General features: G+C 33.0%; 1 protein-coding gene across 40 annotated transcripts in view; it reads left to right on the top strand.

Moving 5' to 3' along the window:
* The window catches only part of Adgrl3 (adhesion G protein-coupled receptor L3), a 798,686-nt gene that overhangs the window by 254,292 nt on the left and 519,606 nt on the right, over positions 1 to 24,788 (top strand). For all 40 annotated transcript variants that reach the window (XM_063240383.1, XM_063240357.1, XM_063240358.1 and 37 more), the window contains one exon: positions 19,745 to 20,016. In XM_063240383.1, the coding sequence (XP_063096453.1) occupies positions 19,917 to 20,016 (100 nt within the window). In that variant the 5' untranslated portion in view covers positions 19,745 to 19,916. The remainder of the gene's footprint in view (positions 1 to 19,744; positions 20,017 to 24,788) is intronic.

Genomic DNA, 24,788 nt, shown 5'->3' on the forward strand with positions numbered 1-24,788 from the left:
GGAGTTGCTAAGTTTATAAAACCAAAGTAATATTGTTGTACTCTAAAAGTTAGTTTTTTTTTTTTTTTTTTTTTAGAGATCATGTTAAAATTTCCTTTTGGCAAACAATAAGAACACTTCAGTAACTAAAAGGAGAAATATGAAAAATGTTTTTTCTGTGTTTCCCTTATAATTTTTCCCTCTTAAACAGAAACAAATATGTCACAAGACATATTTGTCTTGAAGCTTTAAGCACAGTTACTACTTCTTTGTTCTTTTTTAATTTGTTTTATTTTGTTTTTGGTAGCGGGGATTGAACTCATGACCTCACGTTTGCCAAGCAGGTACTTACGCCACTGAGCTAAATCCCTGCCCTTAGTTCTTTAGTTTTTAAATCATAAATTTACTTCACTCAAATGCTATTATATTCTACATGTTTATCTTGTGTAGTGTGTCTCCTCCAACGATAATTTATTTTCTCCCATAAGATATTGAAGTTGCTGGCTAAATTAATATAAATCACTGTCTTACTCTCATTAAATCACTATAGCCCAATCATATAGGTATATTTTTAATTATAAATGATTAATCTCTCACCAAAGAATTGCAGACCTCAATACAGTCAATTAAATTACTTAGGCTAATCTAACCAACTATCACAGAACCTAAAAGTAAAATGTGAAATGCCTAGTATCCTCAGTATTCTAATTAAACATACTGAACAGTTTCACAAACTAGAAAATTTTCTAATGCTTCTTGGTTTATCAGTAACTTATTATATAGTTCTAATTATTGCATGTCACATGCCATAGGGTCCCTTAATTTTCTGTGTAAAAAAATAATAGCATTTATTTGAATTCTAAAATTTTAAATATATTTTATTGTAATGTAAGGGGAATCAAACTAATTGGATGCTATTTTCAAGTCCACTATGTTAGAAATAGCCAGAGAAGGAAAATATTTCATTTCGCTTGAATTCAGAGCTCCTTTCTGAAAGCCTGACAGAGATTTATGGTTTCTTTTCAGTCAGTCCCACTTAGTCTCCATGGTACTACATCTTTCTTGAAGTACCTAAGATACCATGCTAATAGCAAGATATTTTCTATAAAGCTGCATTTAAAAGTGGATTTGGGAAGTGTTAGCAAAGCCATGGTGATTTTTTGAGGCATTGATGAATTATGACTACCGAGTACAGGTCTTGATTAATATTCACAAAGTATATGATACATTTTTTTCCTTTGCCGTGATACCTGCCAAGACAGTGTGTGTGACTACAGAGATGTCTTAGAAGCCTTGACAGTATTTTAGGGGTTTAAACTTCATTTCAAGAATATTAGATCCATAGTAAATGAAATTTCTAAATTCTATTATTAGATTTATGGACTATGTAAATTTAGTGTTGAAACCTGTAGATATTATCTGATTCACTGTAAAGCAAATCTTTACATCATGTACTAGTAAAACAATAATGATAGTTTTGAATTTTAAAATTCCTTATTTTTGTGCAAGCACTTGAGAGTTTTGACTTTTAAAGAATAAGTTTCTCAACCAATTTGTGTAGGTTAAAAATATTACAATCTGTTTGCACTTAAGACATTTTGAGTCAAATTTGTGTTGCACAGTAACCGTTTTATCTTTCCTCTATTTTCTTTCAAAATTAACTACTGGGGGGCCAGAGATTTAGCTCAGTGACATACGCACCTGCTTGCAAGCATGTGGATGTGAGTTCGATCCCTGGTACAAAAAAACAAGACAAAACAAAGCAAAAAAACCAACTGTTTCTTACCATAAGCAGCAACTCAACAAATACTTTCGTGTACCTATAGTTTATGAAGATAATTTCTTTTTGTTTTTTGAGACGGGGTCTTGCTATGCAGTAGAGGCTGGCCTTGAACTCACTTTGTAGCCCAGGCTGGTCTCAAACTCGCAATGGTCCTCCTGCCTCAGCCTCCCAGATGCTGGGATTATAGATGTGCACCACCATGTCTGGTTATGGTAATTTTTGTTAGAGTTCTTTTATCCCATTCTCTCTTACCTTCCTTTTTCCCTCCCTCCTTCCTCCTTTCTTTTATCTCTTTTTCCTTTCATCCTTCCTTCTTTTGAAAAGGATTTGAATTTGGGTCATTTGGAAACAGTGAACAAATATAAAGAAACAAATGAAATTCATCAAGAGGGTACAAGAGGGTGAGGGACTTAGCTCAGTGGCATAAGCGCCTGCCTGGTAAGTGCAAGGTTGTGGATTCAATCCCAGTACCAAAAATAATAATAGTAATAATTAATTAATTTCTTTGGCAGGTGTGGTAGTGTATTCCTGTAATCCCAGCACTCTGGAGGCTGAGATAGGAAGATCATTGCAAGTTTGAGAACAGCCTGGGTGACAAAGTGAGCCCTAAGCCAGCCTGAACCACCTAGAGAGAACCTGTCTTAAAAAGACCCCCCCCCCAAATGTCTTACTCATACTCTTTCTTTGAAGTTGGAAATAAATATCACACGGGAATACTTATGTGCATAATTTTTAAACAATATATTCATTCATAGTTTTTCAGTAGTTTCAGGTTCAGTAATTTTAGGTTGCACCATTATTTAGGCCTTTGTAAAATAATGTAAATTCAAAAAGCAAACTGCACCAGAAGGAATTATTGAGATTTTTCATTATCTAGGCCAAATATTCGTAGCATAGTTTTCATCTGATAATATGGTCAAACTTTGGTGTGAAAGTTGTTTATATTTCTTTGTCATTAATGTATAGTAAGTTACTTTCTTGAAGATAGTATTTCCTTATATAAAATAGTAATGAGATATACAGACAAGCACATAGACAATCTCAAGCAGACAAAGATCACTGTTTATTTGTAGTGCTATTAACATTCTATACAACACTCAAGTCTCCTAACCAATGAATGGGCTTAATACAAATCTGTTATGGTATCAAGAATTTGAAGTGTATCTTTTTTAGCTCGTTATTGGCAGAATGTACTTTCTTAGTGCATTGCATATTTTCTTAGGTTTATCTAAGACATTTGACTAATACAGCCCTGTAGTAGAAGGGTGTGAAGAGGAATAATAAAGATGACTTTGAGGAGTTTATAATATCATCTGCTCCTTATTGGTGCTGAGCAATTTAAGAAGTTCAGTATTAGAAATATGTCTTACTGTGTATTTTGGTGTTGCCATCAGTGCACTCTTGCATAATTCTGTAATGCTACTGTATCTTTACTATTTACAAAAACTTTATTTGACTGCAACATGCACATAGAATTACAGAATTAAAGGAAAAAGTAATGTCTAATATAGTACGTTTTTCTCTTACAAATGGGACTGAGGCAGATGATTTTAATAGTTTTTCTGAATTCTGACACACTATAATGATCCAAATATGGACTTCACACTTTTTACATACATTCAACTAGTTTGGCTAATTTTTCCATGTTTTAAGCGTAACACTTTGATCTTCTGTTTACTTTTAATATTCTCCAGCACACAGTGAGATTCATATTTGTGTAAAAGCATCTTCAGTAACGTCAGGATGATTGTGGCTACAGTGTAAGTAAGGCTTTGGTTTTTAGACTGAACCACTGTGAATCAACAAATTAAAAAAAAAAAAAAAAGAAGAAACAGTGTGGTCATCTCTGAGTAGCTAGTGAATGCTTTGAGTTTTATGATCTCTGAAATGTATTTTTTAATATTCCTTAGAATGCAGAGAAACTTCTCCAATTGAATAACTGTTTTAGTCACTGGGAATTTTGATTTTCTCCAGACTGCCAATCAACATATTTTTGGCCTCTTTTATGTGTTTAGATTTAAGTGTCTAAAAATGTTGGAGGATCCAGTCGTGGCAGTTACACTCTTTTAGTTTGAGGGAAAGAAGTAATTGTTATTTCTATTTTTTGAATCTGGATAATGAATATATTTTGTGGTTTGACATGTGCTGACGGCATTCATAAAGTTTTCCTTTACCATTGATTTAGTAAACTCCTTTTGGGAATGAGTGCAAATGGGAAGGTGGAGAGGGAAGGGGAATTGAAAGATTGAGATGGAATATATACGCATGCTGAATCTCCAGGATGCGTACAGTTACCACGTATCACTAGCAGTTGCTTATAAAGTCTTTTTTAATGAATGACTTATTTATGCATATCTAATAAACATGTATATATTTTGTTATTCAGCTGCATTTTAACAAATTTTATTTCAGATAATGTCACCTTTCTGTGATAAAGAATATACTCTAATAAGAGTTTTTATTTCTATAGGTACAAATATTTTCTAAAACACTTCTTTGAAAGAGATATTTACACATAAATGAACTCCATACAAGTGGCAGGGAGGAGCAGATCCCTTTTGCAAGGGTATGCTCTTGAAACCAAAAGCAAAATAAACAAATGAGAAAGTCTGTATTTCTTATGTCACCTACTTTACTTTGTATGGAGTAATTTGGTGAAAAATAGATTAAGGGCATTACAGAATTACTTATATCTATAAAAGGATTACAATATGAGTTGTCCATCTGCTGGTAGGGATGATTTTCTCTCCTTGAAAAGAACTATTAATTGTAAATCTTTTTGAAAAAATCTTTAAGTAGATATAAATTATTTTGGAAACAAAAGATTTAAATCAGAAATTACTGAACTGGAGTCCAAGATTGGAGAGAACGTCACAGTACACACATCATCTTTAGGGAAATTTTGGTGTTAAAATGTACAAGATTAAAGAAATCTCAGGGCTAAATTCATTAGAAAGGTACAGTAGGTGTGAAGTGACCATAATGATGCTTACATGTATTTAAGCTTTTTGATTCATATTACATTGGCTGATCAAGCTAAAGTTTCGAGTTTCTCTTTTTCTTTGAAATTACCATGCCTCTAAGAATATAAAAATCTTAATTTAATTTTACTTTTTTCTGAAAATTAAAAAAAAAATCTGTATTATTTAAGTATAATTCAGGGGCCAGGGATATAGCTTAGCAGCACTGCGCCTGCCTACCTGATTCCTGGTGTCCACCCTCCCCCCAAAAAAGTACAATTGATAAAGAGAAGTGGTATACCTGTAAGATGTATACCTTAATCTTTTATTTTTTTACCATGCTTTTTTTTTTTTTTTTTTTTTTTTTTTTTTTTGTCGTTTTCCTTTTTATCGGTACTGGGGATCGAATTCATGACTGCCTGCTTGCAAGGCAGGCGCTTATGCCACTGAGCTAAATCTCCAGCCCCAACCTTAGTCTTTTGAGACGTATATGTATATATACATATATAGTGGAAACAATTACTGCAGTGAAGCTAATTAACATATCCATCACTTCACAAAATTACCATATCTTGCAAAGCTGCATCTTCATTCCCTTTGACCAACATTTCCCGCCTCCTGTTTCTGCTGGTACCAAGCAGTCTGTTGTTTATTTTTATGCATTTGGGTATTTTAGATTTTATATAAAGTGAGATTATATGTTACCTCTCGTATTTTGTCTGGCATAGTTCACTTAGCATAATATCATCCAGGTTCATCCATGCTGTTTCATATGGCACAATTTCTTTTAAAGGTGGAATAATCCATTGTTTACATATACTACATATTCCTCATTCACTGATTAATATCTAAAATATATTCAAACTCAGATGACTCAGGATCATACACACATATAATGCCTCATCAAAAATTAGTAAAAGTGGGCTGGGAGTGTAGCTCAGGCGTACAGTGCATGCCTAGCACATCACCACAGTGGGGGAAAAGGATCTCCGTAGACATTTCTCAAAAGACACACCAGTATTCAACAGGTAATGAAAAGGTGCTCAACACTGGCAGTCATTAGCAAAGTGTGAATAGTATCCTAATTGTTTACTTTTAAAGCACAGAAAATCATTCTGAGAGACATTGACTTCTTAATGAACAAATTGTGGCTAATATTAATGTCTTAGAAATAAAGATGAATTTAAAGATACCTAGATTAAAAGATATTGCCTCTAGCCATGTATAAGCTGTAGCCATGAACCCAAGGCTTTGAAATTAAATAATTATCAGTGACCTAATTAATACAATTATTTGATTAAGCTTAATGCTAGGATTAGAGTTTTTCATCCTGACCAAAATTACTAGTGATGACAAAATTGCATTCTTATTGTGAATATTTACAGGAATAAAAAAGAAAGGCAAAGGACAAAAAGTAAAGGAAAGAATGCAGAATAGTGTATGATATTAAGGATACCGATTATAGCTGGAATGTCTCAGCCTTCTCAAATATAAAATGAGTTAGCTGTAGGACAAGGAGTTGTCAGAATTATCCAACTATAAAAAGCTAACAGAATCATCATAAATGTTCATATTCTTAACATAGCAGGATGCTAGATTTGGTTGAGATAAAAATAAAAAGAAACACATGTCATATTGATGAAAATTCATTAAGTAATATTAGTCTGGGACTGGGGATTTAGCTCAACGGCATAAGCGCCTGCCTTGCAAGCGCATGGTCATGAGTTCCATCCCCAGTACCGAAAAAAAAAAAAAAAATAGTAATATTAATCCAAGGAGACATTTATATTAGAAAGAGGCTGGGATTTTAAATATTAATGGTCTCTTTATTAACAACTTATGTAAGTTTGAGTTAAAAAATAATTTCTTAGTTTCATGTTTAAAGTCCATAATCAAATATATACTTTCAGTAATGGTGAGAAGATACATGATAGAGACAAAAGGAGGGGCTGGGGATTTAGCTCAGCTGCGTAAGCGCCTGCATTGCAAGTGTGTGGTCGTGAGTTCAATCCCTGATACCAATAAAAAGAAAAAGACAACAACAAAAAAAAAAAAAATCAAAAGGAACAGAGCCTCCTAAAAATCTATTACCTATCTGTTTGTTTATTTGACCCAATTATCTTTTCAGAGAAAATAATCTTTATTTTAACATTTTAGGGGTGAAGGATCCAGTGTTTGTGATGTAATTCTGTCATGTCAGTCTAACTTTATCTTTAATTATTTCTGTGCTAAAATTTAATAGAGTTTAATGTTTTAAGTTTAAAGTTTTTTTTTTTTTCCTAGATTCAGTCATCTTGGGATATTTCCGAGAGCACCTCGTAAAATATCTTGAAAAAATAAATCAATGTCTAAAATCAAAGTTGAAACTAATCTTTGTTTTGCTTTTAAAGCCATTATCTTGTTCAGTAATATCAGATATGCTAGAAAAATCAAAACAAGAAAATATGATTATTGATTCTAAAACTTACGAAAGATTTCTAGTTATCTCACAAAATACCCCAAAAATCTGGCATAAACAATAGCTACTGGAAAAAAAAATCATACAAAAGTTTCAACACTTTCCATCTCCTTTGGCCCTTTCTGTGCCATCACTATAAAATATTATAGAGAATATTTAAATCAAATGTTAGCTTAAAAAGATCCAGATTTAATATCTGTAATAATCTGCCAGCTTGGTTGTACTGGATGGATTTGCCATCAGTCAATCTGCGCTCCCTTTTGGTATTTCTTTCTGGAGCCAAGACGTAAGAAATGACAGCGTAGATCTTTCTGCAGAGCTTGCCAATTTGGGTGACTTCAGAACCTTGCTGCATCTAAATTGTCCTTGTGAACCAACCACAGAAAAACTGAACAAAGAAATGATTTATTTTTCAAACATCAGTGTAGTTTAAAAAGCTGCATAACTCAAAAATATTACCAAAGGACTTGAGAGTAGCCTTTTGCAGGGATCAAATCAATCAATTTTACATAAAAAGAAGTCATTAAACCATTTTTAGGAGGTGTCTTATTAAGAAATGTAAACTTTATGAATCTCAAGTGAATTTCTTTTTCAGTTTTCATTTTTTGTCGGTGACGTTTGCAGTACATGGTTACAGTCCTTGCAGGGACTCGCAGTCACTAAATTACTGAAGCAGGGACTGAACTTGTGATTATCCTGCCAAGCCTCAGAGTACTGGGGTTACAGGTGTGTAACCCTGTGCTGGATTCATATTTACCTTTATTAATTAGGCTGTCTCTAGTTCAAGTTCTACTCTTCTCAATAAACTAAGCCACTTAGAGGTTTTATGTATTTTCCTAATTAAAGTTGTTATGGTTGAGTGAATTATTTATCTAAAACAGAAAATGCATGGTTGGACTGGGGATTTAGCTCAGGGGCATAAGCACCTGCCTTGCAAGTGCACAAAAAAGTGTGGTATTATTTATACAGCATTTTTAGGAGTCATTTAGTTTAATTTTGAAAATTGCAAGTATTTGGCAATATTTTGTTTGAGATGCCATCTATTTTGCCATTTAAAAATATACCAAAATATATATTGTAATTGAATAATTATGGAAGTAGGTTTTGAATTCATAAAGGTTCTTTTGTTATACTTGGTTAGTATAGAAATGCATAGACTTTTGAATTTTAATTTTTATTGAATAAATATATGCATAAAAGTATGGTGAATGATTATGTAGTGATGTGCAGTTATATGTACACTGATGTAAAATATTGCACATATGTGAATAAAAAAGTTAGCATATTAGTAACTATTCACAATGTGTCTTGTTACAAAATTCTTTTGTCATGGATATCTTTGCAGGACCTGACTTGTATTTCCCTTTTCTAAATAGACCTTGCTCATATATTAAAATATGCTAGCCAAATTTTCATTCAAATGAAAATTTTCACGTTTTTTCTTCTCTTTCTTTAACTTACTGTTTCCCCACAACCATTTGCTGGTGTATCACTAGAGGGTGGTGCTTTACACTTTGGTCTAATGCTGTCCCAGGTAGTTTCTACGCTGATATTATCACTGGAGCAAGATGAATAGATCAAAGAAACGGTTTCATGGTGGCAGTTTTTAATTCTGTATTTTCAGTCCTCCTCTTAGTTATTCACTTGAAATCAGGATAATGTTTTGACAGCAAAATAGAATTTCATATCCTGGAATCTGGAATTTTGTATTTCGAATTTGTACCTTCTGGGTATTCTAATTGAATGAATTGAAATAAATCTTGGAAAATAGTTTTAGAGTGATGATTCTTCTAAGTCATGTGTATTTGTTACATGTTTTTATAAATTAAAGCTCAGTAATTTTATGTAGTACATCAAGGGTTTAGAATATTTAAATTTACTTTCAACATTATTTCCTTCCTATGAAGAATATTTTTGAGAATAGAAGCAGCTATCTTAAAAGTTAAAATTTGTAGAACTACCTATTTTAGACTTTAGCTACCAATACATGCTCATAGTGAATTATTGTAGAAATATTTCAAACTACATCTTGATAATAGTTACTGTGTTAACTACTGATTTTATTATATGTGCTGCTGAAGGAAGCCCTTAACTACTGATTTTAAAACCATAGGGGTCACCAAAAATAAATGAATATATATATATATATATATATATATATATATACTTCAGGAAAAGAAATAATAGTATAAACATTTGAATATTAAATTTATTGAGACATCACAATTTAATACAAGTTACCTTTGACCTCTAGAATTATAAGAGGTGCTCAAAGTGGTGGTTTAGCTTCCAGACATTTATTAGTATGGTGAAGTGCTACTTGGGTAACCAGGATTATTGGCATTACTTCATGTGCATTTTCAATTTCTTCGCTAAGTAGTGGGTTTTCTGCAATATATGACATCCTCTAGGGTCCCACATACGAGGGTAACGCCATCTGTTGAAGAAACATCATACTATTTTTCTTTTCCTGAAGTGTGTGTATACATTTCTTTGGCAGAGTCTATATGTATTTAAATAACCTCCCAGTAAGGCTAAAGTTACAGCAGAAATATTGCATCATATGCCACCTTAGAAACTCTCCCTTGGCCATAATGGTCCCTGGATCCCTTTGAATATTTTAAGCATTGATTCTCCATAATGGGCCATTAAAGAAGGTGTTTAATTTGAGATCTAGCCAGGTGCACCCTAGGAAACTGAGATAATTTCAAAACATGTGTGTTTTTACTCTGCCATGTTGCTACTGTTACACTACAGGGAATAAAACATAGGAAAACTTCTTTGTGTTATTTTGGGAATCACAAGAAATACTGCATTGTTTGCATGATCTCAACAAACATATCAAACTGTACATACATACTCTTTTAGTGAAACCAATTCTAAGGATTTATCTTTGGACTTCGCTATTTTTAAACTAAAACTTGTTTTGAAAAATAATGTGATTTTTTTTTAAATGAGAAAATTGAGATTTTAAATTCAAATTGTTTCTGTTAAACATGTTTGGACTGCTCAACATTTTGTAACTATGCCATAGGAAAACTATAATATATAGCTCAATGCTATCCCTTTCTGTATATTTCTCTTTGTTTTGCAGATTCTTCAAGGGAAGTTTAAGTACAATGTTTTCTTATCTGCTAGGAGTTGGAATTCTATGGCATTGACATTATTTACTCAATTCTTGTATCTTCTCATTTCTAAGCTTTATTGTTAAGTCATTTAGGATGCTTTACTGCTTTCAGAGAAAGTGTTAAGTAATGTAATATGTTTCCTACTTGGTTCTCCTAGACCCATACTATTGCTTAATATCATTTAGATTATCTAATTTGATACTTGAAGTTTATTGTATTCAGCAGTTAAAACTAATCTTTTACTAATCTTGACCACAATATCAGTTGCATTAATAATGATATTATTAGAATTGCTTGGGAGAACACATGAGTATTTTTGTCTTTAAATCAGGCCAGGAAGGGGACTGAAGATTAAGCTCAGTGGCATAAGTACCTGCCTGGCAAGTGTGAGGTCATGAGTTTAATCCCTGATACCAAAAAAAAAAAAGCAAAAACCAGACAAGAAATTCCCTTATAGCACATTTTGTCTCTAGATATAATGTCACAGTTATCACTCATGAACTTCTCAGGTAATTTCTTATAAAATTGTCAGAAAAAATTTAGTACATGGCAGTACTAGTCTATCCTAAAGACTTGGCAGATAGTACAATTCCTGTAAATTTTAGAAACATTTAAGGCTAACTTGACCTTTCATGTACAATTTTGTATCTTTAAAGTAACCAGGAGAAAGTCACACAGAACTTCTTTGAAGATGTACTGTTTTGTTTTCAGTAACATTGAAAATAATCTCAATTTTGTTTTTAGGAAAATCCCATTGATAACAGAATTAAATATTCATGATTCTTTAATCTTTTCAAAAATTTTCCTTGAGATACATTTTTGTTTGTTTGTTTTCTTAATTCTTTGTAACTTTTTTCTATAACCAGGGAAACATTTGCTTGTCTCCTGAAAACCTCCGAGATCATTAGTGTAGGTTATTCTTTCCAGGAAGTCAGTTTTGCCTTTCACTCAGGACAGATGAATAAAATGGCTCACTGATGTCACAGACACAGGAAATGCCATTTGTAGAGATGAGGATCTATTTCTGGGTTGTGATTTTCAGGAGCTGAAGTCTCTTCTAATGTTTCCATGTATAAGCTATATCCTCTTATCTTCATCACATTCCATTCAACCTATAAGTTGAACACAAATCACACCTCACTAAAAGCTCCTTAGTTTTACAGAGTTGTACTGCTTAATCTTTAGAAATAGCTGTGATAGGTGAGGGTAGAACCTGGTGACTCAATGCATAAACCTTTGGGGTTCTGTTGAGGTGCAAATATATGAAGGGCTAGTTTTAGTTATGTGATCTCAGCAAGTACTTTAACCTCTTTATTCTTGTTTTTTCTCTTGCTTATTAGGACTTAGTGACCCCTTTGTGATGGTCTTATAATAGTAACAGTGTTGTTTATACCTAGAATTGATTAAATGTGTCAGGGAATGGAAAGCTTGCAGCACAGTGCCTTCCCTCTAAGGACTCAAATGTTCATCACTGTTGCCAGAGTGACCCTGGGGGTGGTTCCCAGTGGAATGGGAAAGAGATTTACATGTTTCTGTTTCAAGTGGGATTATTTACTTTGAAGTAACTATCTGTTACAGTCTGAATGTTTCAATTGTAGCTTGGTTCCTCTTCCTTTAGAACTTCCCTTAGAATAAATCTTAGTCTAAATGATATACTGTAAAATAATTAGAAATTTTTAGTATTATGTTCAGTAACAGCTATCTTCATTCAGACCTATGTTTTATAAAACTTCTAATGAAAATTTAGGATTTTATGAGTACTTTAGTTTTTTGTGGTAGTAGGGATCAAACCTTGTCCCTTCCCGTCATTTGCAGACTATGCAGGCTCTGTATCACTGGGGTACATTCCCAGCCCAGTTTTGTCATTTCAGTGAGGAAGGGATTTTAAAATGCATGTTGTAGGGCCTGGCATGTAGCTCAGTGGCATAGGCACATGCCTGGCAACCCCAAGATCCAGAGTTCAATTTCTAGTACCAAAAATAAATAAATACATAACATAAAATGTATGTTACAAAGAACCCAAAATCCATCTTTTTTAGTTATATGATAGTCAAGCAATTGAGTAGTTCCCCAAGCTAGTTGAACTATCATAATTATACTTGCCTTAAATTTTATTTACAGTTGAAACTGATTTTATTTACAGTTGAACGCACACAATCAGAAAGAGCAAGTATTTTGTTACTGAGAACTTACTGGAAATAAAGTCTAGTCAGATGATTTGTGGACTATTTAGAAATGTGCTCAAGGACACTTTACAAGAAAGCAATCTTGCGGAAAACAGTCTCTTTCTTGGATAAAAGATTATGTTTCCTAATTGCACAAATGGCAATACTGATTACACCCCATTTTTTCTGTATAGTAATAGACATTTACTAGATCATAACAGTTTCTGAAAGACAAGAGGGGCTTTTATTCTAGAACACTTCCTTATTAAACTTACCTAGATAGCTTAGTGGCTTTTTTTATAATTTAACATCAAATTACAATTATGTAAAATATAATTATAAGCAAAGGTTTATTTTATTTAAAAACAAAAAATATTGATAATGTTTCACATGATGAATTGAGCATTCATTTGCTCAAAATATTTAAATAACTGTCTTGGTTATTTTCTGTCATTGTTGAGACAGAACACCTGATACCCAACATGAAGGAAGGAAAAGTTTATTTCTTACGGTTTTTTTGGAGGGTTCAGTCCATACTCAGCTGGGTTCAACACAGGGTAGCATAGCCGAGGGGCAACTGTTCATGGCAGCCCAAAACAGAAAAAGTGAATAGGGCAAAAGAAAGAGAAAACACGCCTTCTTCCCTCCCTTATATTGCATGTCAGCTCCTCCCCGAGTGGGGGCAGCACCCAGACACCACCAATCCCAGCACTAGACAATGAGCCAATCACGCACACTAGATCCAGCCATGTCCCGACTGCAAGAGGCTTGGGGGCTACCTAGATGCGAACATAACCGAAACCATAAAATTAAGACTAACTTTCAAGTTAGCGGAATAGAGATAAAATTTAAGTTAGAATTAACTGAATCAGAATGTTTTTTGTGATTTCTCTGAAACTGATGGAGGAGACGCTAGGGAAAGACACAGGAAGAATGGGGACAGATGGAGGTTATAGTCGCGGTGTTCTCTTTCTAACACCCTTTCCTCTTCTTCTGTGCGCATCTTTTCCTTTTCTGATTTATTTATTCTTCCACCTCGACAAAACATGTAGCAATGTTTCTTACAAAATTTGTCTTGGCTTTCTCTAAGTAGCTTATTTTTAAATCACAGTACTGGACTCACAGTTCTCTGTGCCCTGCATGATACTAACTCTACCAAACATTGTCACTGGCCTCCCCTACCTGAGGTGTTTTTCTTGTCTCCCCATTTCCCCCTGTGTGCTGTTACCAGCTTACTCTTCTCACAGCTTGATTCTCCTTCTATCCCCTTCCCCACTCACGAACTCTTGTAACATATTCTTGTATGCAGTATCTTACCAGATGCAATCTCATTCACCATTTATAACCCCTTTGAATATAAATGCCATCATTAAGTGAAAACAAAGGCTTTTTTCATTTATTTAATTTCTACTTTTGCAATAATATTTATCCATTCTTTATATTTTATCCTTGAGACATATAACAAAACAAATAAAGATTTAGATGTGAAAAGGTAATCATTTGGAGTCTGGAAAGTTTAGGTATCTGTGTATGGTCATACTACTCACCACTCATGTAGGGTGGAATTTAGCTTGGCTTCTTCTCATTCCAAAGCTTGTGTTCTGTCCTCCGTTCATGCTAATTTTTGTGGCTTAGATTTTTCATGTCTCACACTCAATGATAATAGGCTATGTATTTTATGAAGAAAATAGGTAGTTTTACAGATTTGAAAGACAATTAAAATTTCATTCCCTTCAGTTTAAGGTCAAGGCAAATACTTGTTTCATACAGATTACTTTGTTTTTTACTTGAATGTGTTACAAAATGTGCATCTATTCAGATAAGTAGTCTTTGCCACTGCATAACAATTAAAAGTGCTATTAATTCTCTAGAATCAATATTTGATCTCAGATAACATAATGGCTGGTAGGCACTGTTAGGCAAGTTTGGAACAGTGACAGAAATACCACATTATGAAAATACAAAGAATGGCCAGGGATTTAGCTCAGCAATGTAAGTGCCTGCTTGGTAAACACAAGGTTGCGAGTTCAATCCTCGGCACAGAAAAAAAAACAAAAAAAAAAAAACAAAAAAAAAAAAAAAAAAAGAAGAAGAAGAAAAGAAAATACAAAGGATGCACCATTTTTTGTGTGGTGTCATGTTTCTTCTAAATACTACTTGGTTTATTAATTTGATGATTCATTTAGTGATCCAATTTCTATTATGCTTCTTATTTCAAATCAATGATCGGGGTTCATAAATTGTTCCACAATATCCATATTTGAATGTTTAAGAGCAATATAGAACAGAGCTATCTAGAAAATTATATTTTGGGGGGAATATACTTAATACTTAACCTTTTTCTTAAAAAGAACTTGCAGTGATTTTTATGGCTTGATATTCTTTGTCACTAAATGTTGCAAAATACATTATTTAAACCCAGTCAGTGTTCAAATTCTAGCGCAATTCCACCTCTCGCAAGTCTTCTGGATTTCCTTTAAAAAAAAAATGTGAAAAAAATTTCAAAACAAGATAATAGGAGTATAGCAATCCTTAACACATTACACATTGTCATCTTCAAAGTAGTTATTCAGAGTATAAGACATGGGTATAGAAACTTCTCCAAATGATATTAGAATAAATCTTGTTTTTTCAATGATCTAAGAGAAACTAGGTGTTATGCAAGTTTGAAACAGTGACAAACACCATGTTATGAAAATGCAAGCCGGATGTGGTGGCTCATGCCTGTAATCCCAGCACTCGGGAGGCTGAAGTGGGAGGATCGTTGAGAGTTCGAGACCAGCCTGGGCTACAAAGTGAACTCAAGTCCAGCCTGAACTGCATAGCAGACCCTGTCTCAAAAAAGACAAAAAAAAAAAAAAAAAGCAGAAAGTGCAGTTTTTTCCCTTTTTTCTTCCTTTCCACTTCCCCCCACCCTAGTTCCTCTTTTCTTTTAAACAATTTCTTCCTATTTTGCAATATCTATTGTACATACTGGACCTTGTTTACTCTTTCAGCCACACACCAGGGAAAGAATATGATGTTTACACATGTGACTATGATTAATTTCACATATGAATATGATCTCAAGTTGTATCCATTTACCTATAAGTGCCAAGTTTATCCTTCCTTATGGCTGAGTAGCACTCCATTGTATAAAAAGATCACATCTTTTTAAGCTATTCCTTGGTTGTTAGACATTTGGGTTGTTTCCAAGATTTAGTTATTACAAATTATGCTGCTATAAACATGGGTGCACATGTATCGCTGTTTTTAATTCTAAGAAAATGCCCAGAAGGGAATAGCTGGATCCAATGTGACCTCTTATCCTAGTTTTTCAGAAATCTCCACACTGATTTCCACAGTGGTTGCACCAGTTTATACTCCCACCAACAAATGGATTTTCATAACTGTGTTATGGCCTCTTTTTCCAATACATTATTTTTCTTTTTAAAATCTGATATGGATTTAGACTTTATCCCTTGCATTTCCTGCATCTCTTATGGTTTCCCCTTCTCTCTGTAAAAGTGTTGCTGTTTCTCCTGCTCCTTTATGTGTCCTCCTCTTTCAGACAAGATTTGTATCTTGTATATTTTTGCATATCCCCTTGAATAAAAGCAGTGCAGACTTGGAAGAAATTGCCAACTAAACATGTTTTTGCAAATGTGTTGAATTAAACAATTGTGAAACTATTGAACAAGATGATTGAAAATTTCTCTCCTAAGAGTCTCCAAAGGGAAATTTTACTATTTAAGAATATTCATTAATAAATCATTTAAAACCTTATGATTGCTAATTAATCTTAATGATTAAAAGTTTTACCAGTAGCTAATACGAGTTTTTTTTTTTTTTTTTTTTTTTTTTTTCCCTTCTTCTTCTTCTTCTTTTTTTTTTTTTTCCCCTTTTGGTGCTAGGGATCAAACTCATGATCTCGTGTTTGCCAAGCCCCTAATATGAGGTTCTTTAAGTGTAAAAATATTGAAAGAAATAAAATATTCTTGAGCCTTAGTGTGATTTCTTGGCTTTTCAGAGTCAAAATTTTTTTAAGAGAAACTGCTTAACTTTTAAAAGTTAGCATAAGTGATAGTAAAACCCAGACTGACCGTGCTTTAAAGTTCCATTGCATAGCTACACACGTTCCCTAAATTGAGAAATAATACATGCAATTCTTTTAACAAAGCATGAAAATTTTAAAGGAATAGCACATTTTTGGGTTTCAGTGTCATACATTATACTTAGCATTTTAAAATTTTATATATTTTATTCTTTCTAAACTCCTTTAAAATCCATTTGGTTTCTTCTCAGTGACTGTCACATCAAGCCTATGACTGTTTTAGGGAGTAGAGAAAGGAGAAGGTTGTGCTATAGTCATCTTTCATATTGATTCGCTGATCTTTTTTCCAAAAGTTACTTGCTTTAGAGAGCTTCCATTCATAATCTGTCGGGTAGAAGTGCTTTTGGGGAAGACAGACTTGAGAAAGGTTTCATCTATTCCTTTAAAAGTCATAGATTATTGCTGTGTATGTGATTACTACTGTACAATATTTATTTATTTATTTATTATTATTTATTATTTTTTTTTTTGTCTTTTTCGTTTTTATCGGTACTGGGGATTGAACTCACGACTGCCTGCTTGCAAGGCAGGTGCTAATGTCGCTGAGCTAAATCCCCAGCCCTACTGTACAATATTTATTAGTAAGTCATTGGCATGTTTTGTTTCCATATGTGACTTCATGCATCCTTAATATTTGTTCTTTTGAGTTTTTTCTTTGGGTGTTTTTGAAAAACCTTTGTTTGAAAAATGACTTTAATCCCTTTTATATAAACATGGATTGGGTTAATGACGTGAATTACAACACATAAATTGGAAGAAGTCATCATAAAAATGTTTCTTTTAAAAAAAAAATAATATTCAGAAAATATAATATCTTTTTCTTATATATTATTTATAGCCCACTTATCATATACTGGCCATGATCAGGTCAATATATATTTTGTGTAGTTAAAACTTAGAATTTTTAATTTATTGAATGTTCATATCACCATATAAAATTAAGTAGTATTATTCTTCTCATTATATATTTAGGAAAACTGAGGTACTAAAGGATTAAGTGATGACCTGCGGTCAGCAGGAATAGAATCAGTAACTGAGATCAAGCAGTTTGGCTCCAAACCGATACTCTTACACCCTCTGCTATGAGTTAGTAGTATCACAAAACATGATATATCTGTGTAACTTTGACTTCTGATAGAGGTATATACTTCAAGAAGATTGTGATTTTTATCTTTACAAAATGAGCCTTATTACAGGCTTAATGCATCTTACTCAAAGTACTTGAAATCAGAAGTGTTTTGGATTTCACGGGTTTTGTTCATTTTGTTTTAACCTGGAATATTTGCATATACTTAATGAGATGTGACTCAAGTTTAAATAGAGACTTCATTTATGTTTTCTGTCTGGAGGTAGATTTTAGATAATATTTTGAGTGTGCCTGTGTTGAAACTATGACTGTCATATTATCACATGAAATTTCTACTTATGTTGTCATATTAACACTCAAAATTTGCGAATTTAAAATTGTCTTGGTACAGATGTTTAATCTCTGGTACTTTCTTCAGTACACTATCTTCATTTTCCCTATCACTTTCAAAAAATCAAATTTTATACTTAAGATCTGAAATTATTGGTAAGCACTAGAAGCTAAACATTGTTTTTTTTTTTTTTTTTGGGTCTTTTTCTTTTTTTATTGGTACCAGGGATCGAACTCACGACTGCCTGCTTGCAAGGCAGGCGCTTATACCGCTGAGCTAAATCCCCAGCCCTGAAGCTAAACATTGTTACGCACTATAATTATCTTTTTCTTACATATTGTTTATCAAGCACGATAAGATAAAGAAATTTATTAAGATAACCTAATTTTACCTGATTCATGTGCTTTAAAGGTGGAGATGTAAAGACAGTGACTTCTAATTTGAATGATCCTGTTTTGGTGTTTTGGCTTCTTAATGCGTATTCATGCAAATTCTAAGAAAAGGCAAATACGAGTTTGGTTCGGTAAAATGACTGTTTGTGCTGAAGTTTTTAAATGTTTTACACATACTGAACACCTTTGCTCATCATTATTAAAACATTTAGCATCCAAGATTTTTCATGTTAAATGTCAGCATCCTAGAGTTTAGGATGCATGGCGTATTTGGGAATCTGTCCTATATTCCCAGTACAGTGCTTCGTATATCAATGGCGACTCAGTATGCTTCTGTTAACTGAAATTATCCTGTTTGAATTTCATTTCAATTAGTCTGTATCTATAGTTACTGTTAAAAAAAAACAAGCTGTTTATGGCGCTGGGGATTTAGCTTAGCTCACAAGGGCCTTGCTTGGCCTGCCTGAGGCCATGGGTTTAATCCCTGGTACAAAACAAAAACAAAAACAAAAATAGCTGTTTAGAATGACATGAGAGAAACACCATTTTGTTTGTAATTGTGTATATTATTTAGGTAATACTTTGCCTGGAATTTCACTGTTGAGGTTTAAGACCAGTGGTAGCGAACGTATGACACAGGTGCCTCATAGGGCTTTTTTTTTGTTATTTCTCAAAGTTCTAAAAAGTTCACCGTCACTGTTTTGGACAAATAAAAATTAGCGTGTTGGGCTAATATAATTCAGTAGTAGAGTGCTGGCCTGCCATGCACAACGCCCTGTGTTTAATCCCCAGCACTGCCAGAAAAAACAAAGCTTTGAAAAGAATTAAAAATAGATCCTGTGTAAACTAAAGTCTGTGATCATGGAAAAATGATACTTAGAAAAGCAACATAGTTAAAATAGTTAATATGTAGAATTATTTCTGAATGACTGTGAGACCTTGAAATGAAAATAAAGGATACACTTAACTTTCTTTTAAACATTTATTCATAGCAATGGGAAAGAATGAAAATTTAACATTTTAGTGTTAGTAAAAATTATATTTCTGGAAAATACTGGTACAAAGTAGGCCTCAAATCTTCTTATACATATTTAAATAGTACATTTATGTTAATTTGTTCAGTATCGACATGGAGTTGTTTCATTCTGGTTTTGCATTGGCTATACACAGTATGTTTACATGAATAAGTAATGTCTTTCAGGTTACTCATTTTATGTACAATTTGTGCTTATGAAAATGAAGGCAGGAGGAAGACATGTTTTAGTCAGGAAATAAAAAGGATGCTTCAAAAATTAAAATGAGAATATGTTCACTTAATAACATCTCCCCCCCCCCCCGCCCTTTTTTTTTGTGTGTGTTTTTTTACAGGTTACTGATTTGGGATATTGGTGTTACCGTTTTTGAAGACATTTTTTTCTCGTTTTGAGCCTTTTTTGTTTGTTTGTTTGTTTGCTCTGTTTTTGTTTTTTGTTTTTTTTTCCAATTCATCTGTTTTGGAACACAGAAGAGGAACCAGAAATACACTTGCTTGGTTGCACGTATGAAACGCTCGTTTCTGAGAAACTCTCACAGCAGCTGCCCAGCCATGTGGCCACTCCAGCTCCTGATCATCACGATGCTCTCAGCGCCAGTGGTTCACGGTAAGGTCTTAGACTTTCGTGTGACATTCTGTGTTGTCTCACCTGCTCATGTGACACCCTTTCTTTGAAATCTTGGTCAGAGATTTCGTAGTTTTTGCTTAGCGTGCATTAATATAAATAGCTATTACGCTATTCTTTTAAGCTGCAATTATTACAACGTTGCAATCAGATTTTTAAAATGCCTGTTGAGATGTCTTTGCAACCAACTGGGTTTGCTTGTTTTCTAAGGACCCTTGCATACTTTCTTTTTTGTTTTTACCACTTACGGAAATTCATTTCCATTCATAATTATTTTAATTACAGGAATTTTTGGCTACATTGCTTTTGTACTTAAAAACCATTTTTAATGTAGTCAGCATGAGCATTTAAAAAATGGAAGTCTGCTTTCCTAGACCAAGAAATCCTTTTTTTTTTTCCTGACAGTTCCCTAGTCTATACAATTTTTATTGTACAAAACACAAGCTGTGACCTCTAGTTAAAGGGAATTATTTGTCATATAAATGAAAAAAACTTTATGAATATGTGCTTTCATTTTTTAGATAAAGGTAATTTTTACACAAACATGCTAATATACTCATACTGTTTTAGTCATTTAGATTTCTTTCAGTTTGTTTATTTAGACTAAAGTTTTTGTACCACAAATATAAAAGTTTAGAAATTATCCTTGCAAATTAAAAAATATATATACTTATTCAGTATGGAAGCATGACGTGTTTTGTACAACTTAATATTATATCACTGAATGTCTATGAAAACTGGTACATTTAAGTCTGCATGTATCTTTATTTACAATTTAAGGTTTGCTGCTAATTATTGGCTTTACAAGGAGATGAAAATATTATGATATAGAATGTTGGTGGCAATTACAGTGAAGACCGAGACACAGCTGCCTTTGCCACCACTCATAAGGTTTCAGAACACTGTAGGGAAGCAAATAGCTAAAATAAATCCTTAGCCTCTTTAGTGAACTTTGGGTTTTTAATTGCCTGGAGAAAGCCATTATATTCTGTTTATCCATATATTTTACGATCATTCAAATTAGACATCTTATTAAAAAAGCAAAATAAGACTTCCCTTATAAGATTATTTTGAGGATAAAAGAAATAAGATTTTAAAAGAATCTAGCTCTATGCATGACAAATATAACCTTAAAATATTAATCTCCTTTACCATACTACCTGTCCATCCAGTTAATTTTTGTTTTAGTAAATTATAACAACAAAGGGCCAAGGATATAGCTCAGTGGTATAGCACCTGCCTAGTGATAACAAGGTCCTCAGTTCAATTCCCAGTACCTAAAAAATAAAATTCTAACAAAACCCATTAACTAGCCATGAATATTGTTTCACTTGATGTTGATACTGAGAAAAAATTATACATGCAATTGATGTTCAAATGGTCAATGTAAAATTACCCTTGTTGAAGGAAAACAGTTTAAAAATAGCAGAAATAAATATTATATGAAAGACTACCTTTTGGAGCTAACGTTTCTGGTCATCAAAATCTGATAACCTTATTTGACCTCTGGAAGCAAAAGTTTGCTATCAGTTGAAATGTATGTCACAGATACAGGACTTTGGCTTTCAGACAACCCTCTGATAGTATCTCCTTCTGTACTGTCCAGATGTCCACTTTTGTTTGCCTTCTGATCATTGGGAATTAACGTTTATGAGAAATGAATTAAATATCTTTCTGTACTCCAAAACAAATAAAGATGATCGCTACTCATTTTATGGCCATACATAAATGTGATCAGCTATATTGCTTCACTCAACTCTCACAAAAAATTACATATTATTATTATTATTATCATTGTCATCATTATCATTATCTTTCTGCAATTAAAAAGTGAAACTTTCATTGGGAGGTAACTTGACTTAGCTCACACAGCTACCAAGTGATACAGTGGTAACTTAAAATCAAGGACCTAGCTTTCATGAGCTCTAGTGGTGAAGATGCCCAATTCTGATCTTTCACTACACAGAGTTGCCTCTTACCGCTCCTGTTAATTTGGAGTAGGTGAGGTAGAAAAAAGCTGCTCTCCTCTCTGTCCTCTGTTCTTCAGACAGACTTATTGAGTTCTGAAGTCTCACAGAAGTGAAATAAAACTCCAGCTGTGCCTCCTATTAGTTCTGAAACCCTTTTACTTCTTAACACAAAATTGAGCCAGAAAACTATCCTCAATGCTAAGGGTATGAAAAGGCTTGTGTTTCTTTCCCCAAGCCTTGAACAGTACCTTAAACATTTGTAAGAGTAGTTCTCACCTATAAGATGGAAATTCTACGGGCTGGGCGTTTAGCTTAGTATCATAAGCACCTGCCTGGCAAGTTCAAGGTTGTTAGTTCAATCCCTAGTACTGGCAAAAAAAAAGGAAAAAAGAATATTCTCATAGTCATTTTAAACAATGAATGGAATAATACATATATAACTTCTGATATACTTGGTATTTGGTAAATCATCCATTTTTCTTGTACCCTTTATTTATCTTCTATTAGAAACCATTGGGCACTAAGTAAGAAAAATGTATAATCGTATTTACTGTCAACGTCAGACATTAAAAATTTTCATTTGAACCTCAGTATTCGAATTTTGCCAGAAATTGCTTAATGTTAGTATATAAATAAACAACTATCAATATAATTAATATATAAACAAAAATACTACCTATATTCAGGGCCACTTAAATTACCTTTATATGGTAGTATATATAACTGTACAGTGGTCATTTTAAACAATGATTTTTACATGGTGTTTACATGGATTAAATAGAAAACTAACATAAAATAATAAGTCTTTGCAGCACTCCACATTGTTCTAGAAAGGCTAGAACATTATTGTTCCAATCAGGAAAACAAAAGTAATCAGTATATCACCATTGTATACATATGCAATTTTTTATCTCCGGAAACGTCTTTGTTTCAGTGTTTATTTGTTCATATTCTATGTCTCTGTGCACCTCTGTATTTTCTGTTGTCCATAACCGTGTCTCTTTTCTGTAGAGCTATAAAACCTATACGCACAATGAATGCAATGAGAAGAGGCAGAAGTGAGGATAAACAGCTAGAGACTGTTCTTTGAAGTGAAAGCTTTTTACTATTGAAATGCTTTTCACCTTTGTTACGATGTGGTTGGGGGCAAGGGAAAAATAGTGAAAAACATTAGCCAACTGCAGATGTGGATTGCTCAGTCTCCTTCTGATGGTCAGTGAAGGTCTATCAAGGTTCACAGATCTGTCCCTGGCATAACTTTACCCAAAATTTCAGTGTTTCGGAGTTTGAAAGGAGACTGTGACCCTCACATATTCTAGCTGTGTCTCAGCTTAGTTACACTTCACTTAAACACCAAGTCACAAGTTTGAAGAGAAAAAGATAATCATTGACACTCATTGTGAATAAAAGGGAACAGTATTTTTACAGAACATTCGCAGCAGAATTAAGCAGTTCTTCTAGAAGAAATGTATGCATACTTTCTTTTCAACTCTGTCAATGTTAAAGTTACATCTATATTTTATATATTCATGAACTTTATAGGCTAATCTGCTTTCGTTATATTCAAGAAGTTGCTTAAACAGTTCTTAGGTGAAAAACACTTGTAAATACATACAGATATACTATTTTGGGATTTTATATTATTTTCTTTCTGTATTAATATTTATAGTTGCCCCACTATTTAATGTGTTGGTGATTTTAAAAAAATACATATTTTTAAATCGCTAACAAGATAGGAAGATCGAAAGCATTTTATTGTAAAACATTTTATCATAGAATTCTCTCTATGAAGACATGTTTTATTAGCTGTGAAAAAGCCAGGTTGCCGTCTAAGCTCTGCTTAACTTTGTTATTTTTAGAAATTAGTCATCCTTGAAGTGTTTATAATGTTTGTTAGCCTCGGTAATTTGTAATATCTGCAATAATACAACTATTTTTATACTCAGATACATTATCCAGAAAACGCCGTGTCAAGGTAATGATATATGTGGTTACTAATACATTCAGCACCATCCCCATTAGCCAGTTTTTATTTAATTTCAAAATATATTGTAAACTGTGCACCATCTGTAATAACATAGTATAAATTACAGATTTGGTGGCTGATAGCAATACCTTGTAAGAATTTGTTTAATAACCTTTCAGGCATCCAGTATGCAGGTTAGCAATTGGAAAATTATTTTTGCTTGTCTTTTGTCCTTTCAAATAAATTCTGTTTTAGTGTATTCTACGAGCTACATGTATGTGCTGAGGGTAGCATATTCCTATGTTCAGATTTTATTTATTATGACTATTTGAGAATTTAGAATATATCTGTTTTCCTTTTCCTTGGGTTGAGGTACACTGAGAGGAATAGGGTAACTGTACATTGAATGTTTAAAAAGCTAAATGTTTGTATGATAAAGTCATTGTTGTGGCGATAGTGCATATTTCTATATTCTTTCATTCTAATTGGTGGATAATTTTTTAACAAAGCCAATCAAAAAATTGGTATCAAACAGGAAACAGTGTCATTGGTTTGCCATGTAAGCATGAAACAGTATGTATTATGTTTTAATTTTGTAGCTTAAAATGAAGAAATATAGGAAAATGAGATTAGTTTATTCCATTTCTTTGTGTTTTAATTGATAAATTGGGAGTAAATTTTATAACAATTTTCCTTTGAATCTGTTTTCCTGGCATTTTTTTTCCATAATAGTAGAAATACTATATTGTTAAGTGTATTTAGGTTTTTTTTAGAAAATTTGGTTCATATCAAAGAACACCAATAAAATATGAAAGATT

This window comes from Cavia porcellus, unplaced genomic scaffold, assembly GCF_034190915.1.
Source record: "Cavia porcellus strain 051 isolate PalLab524CR breed Dunkin Hartley unplaced genomic scaffold, mCavPor4.1 scaffold_30, whole genome shotgun sequence".
Classification (NCBI taxonomy): Eukaryota; Metazoa; Chordata; class Mammalia; order Rodentia; family Caviidae; genus Cavia; species Cavia porcellus.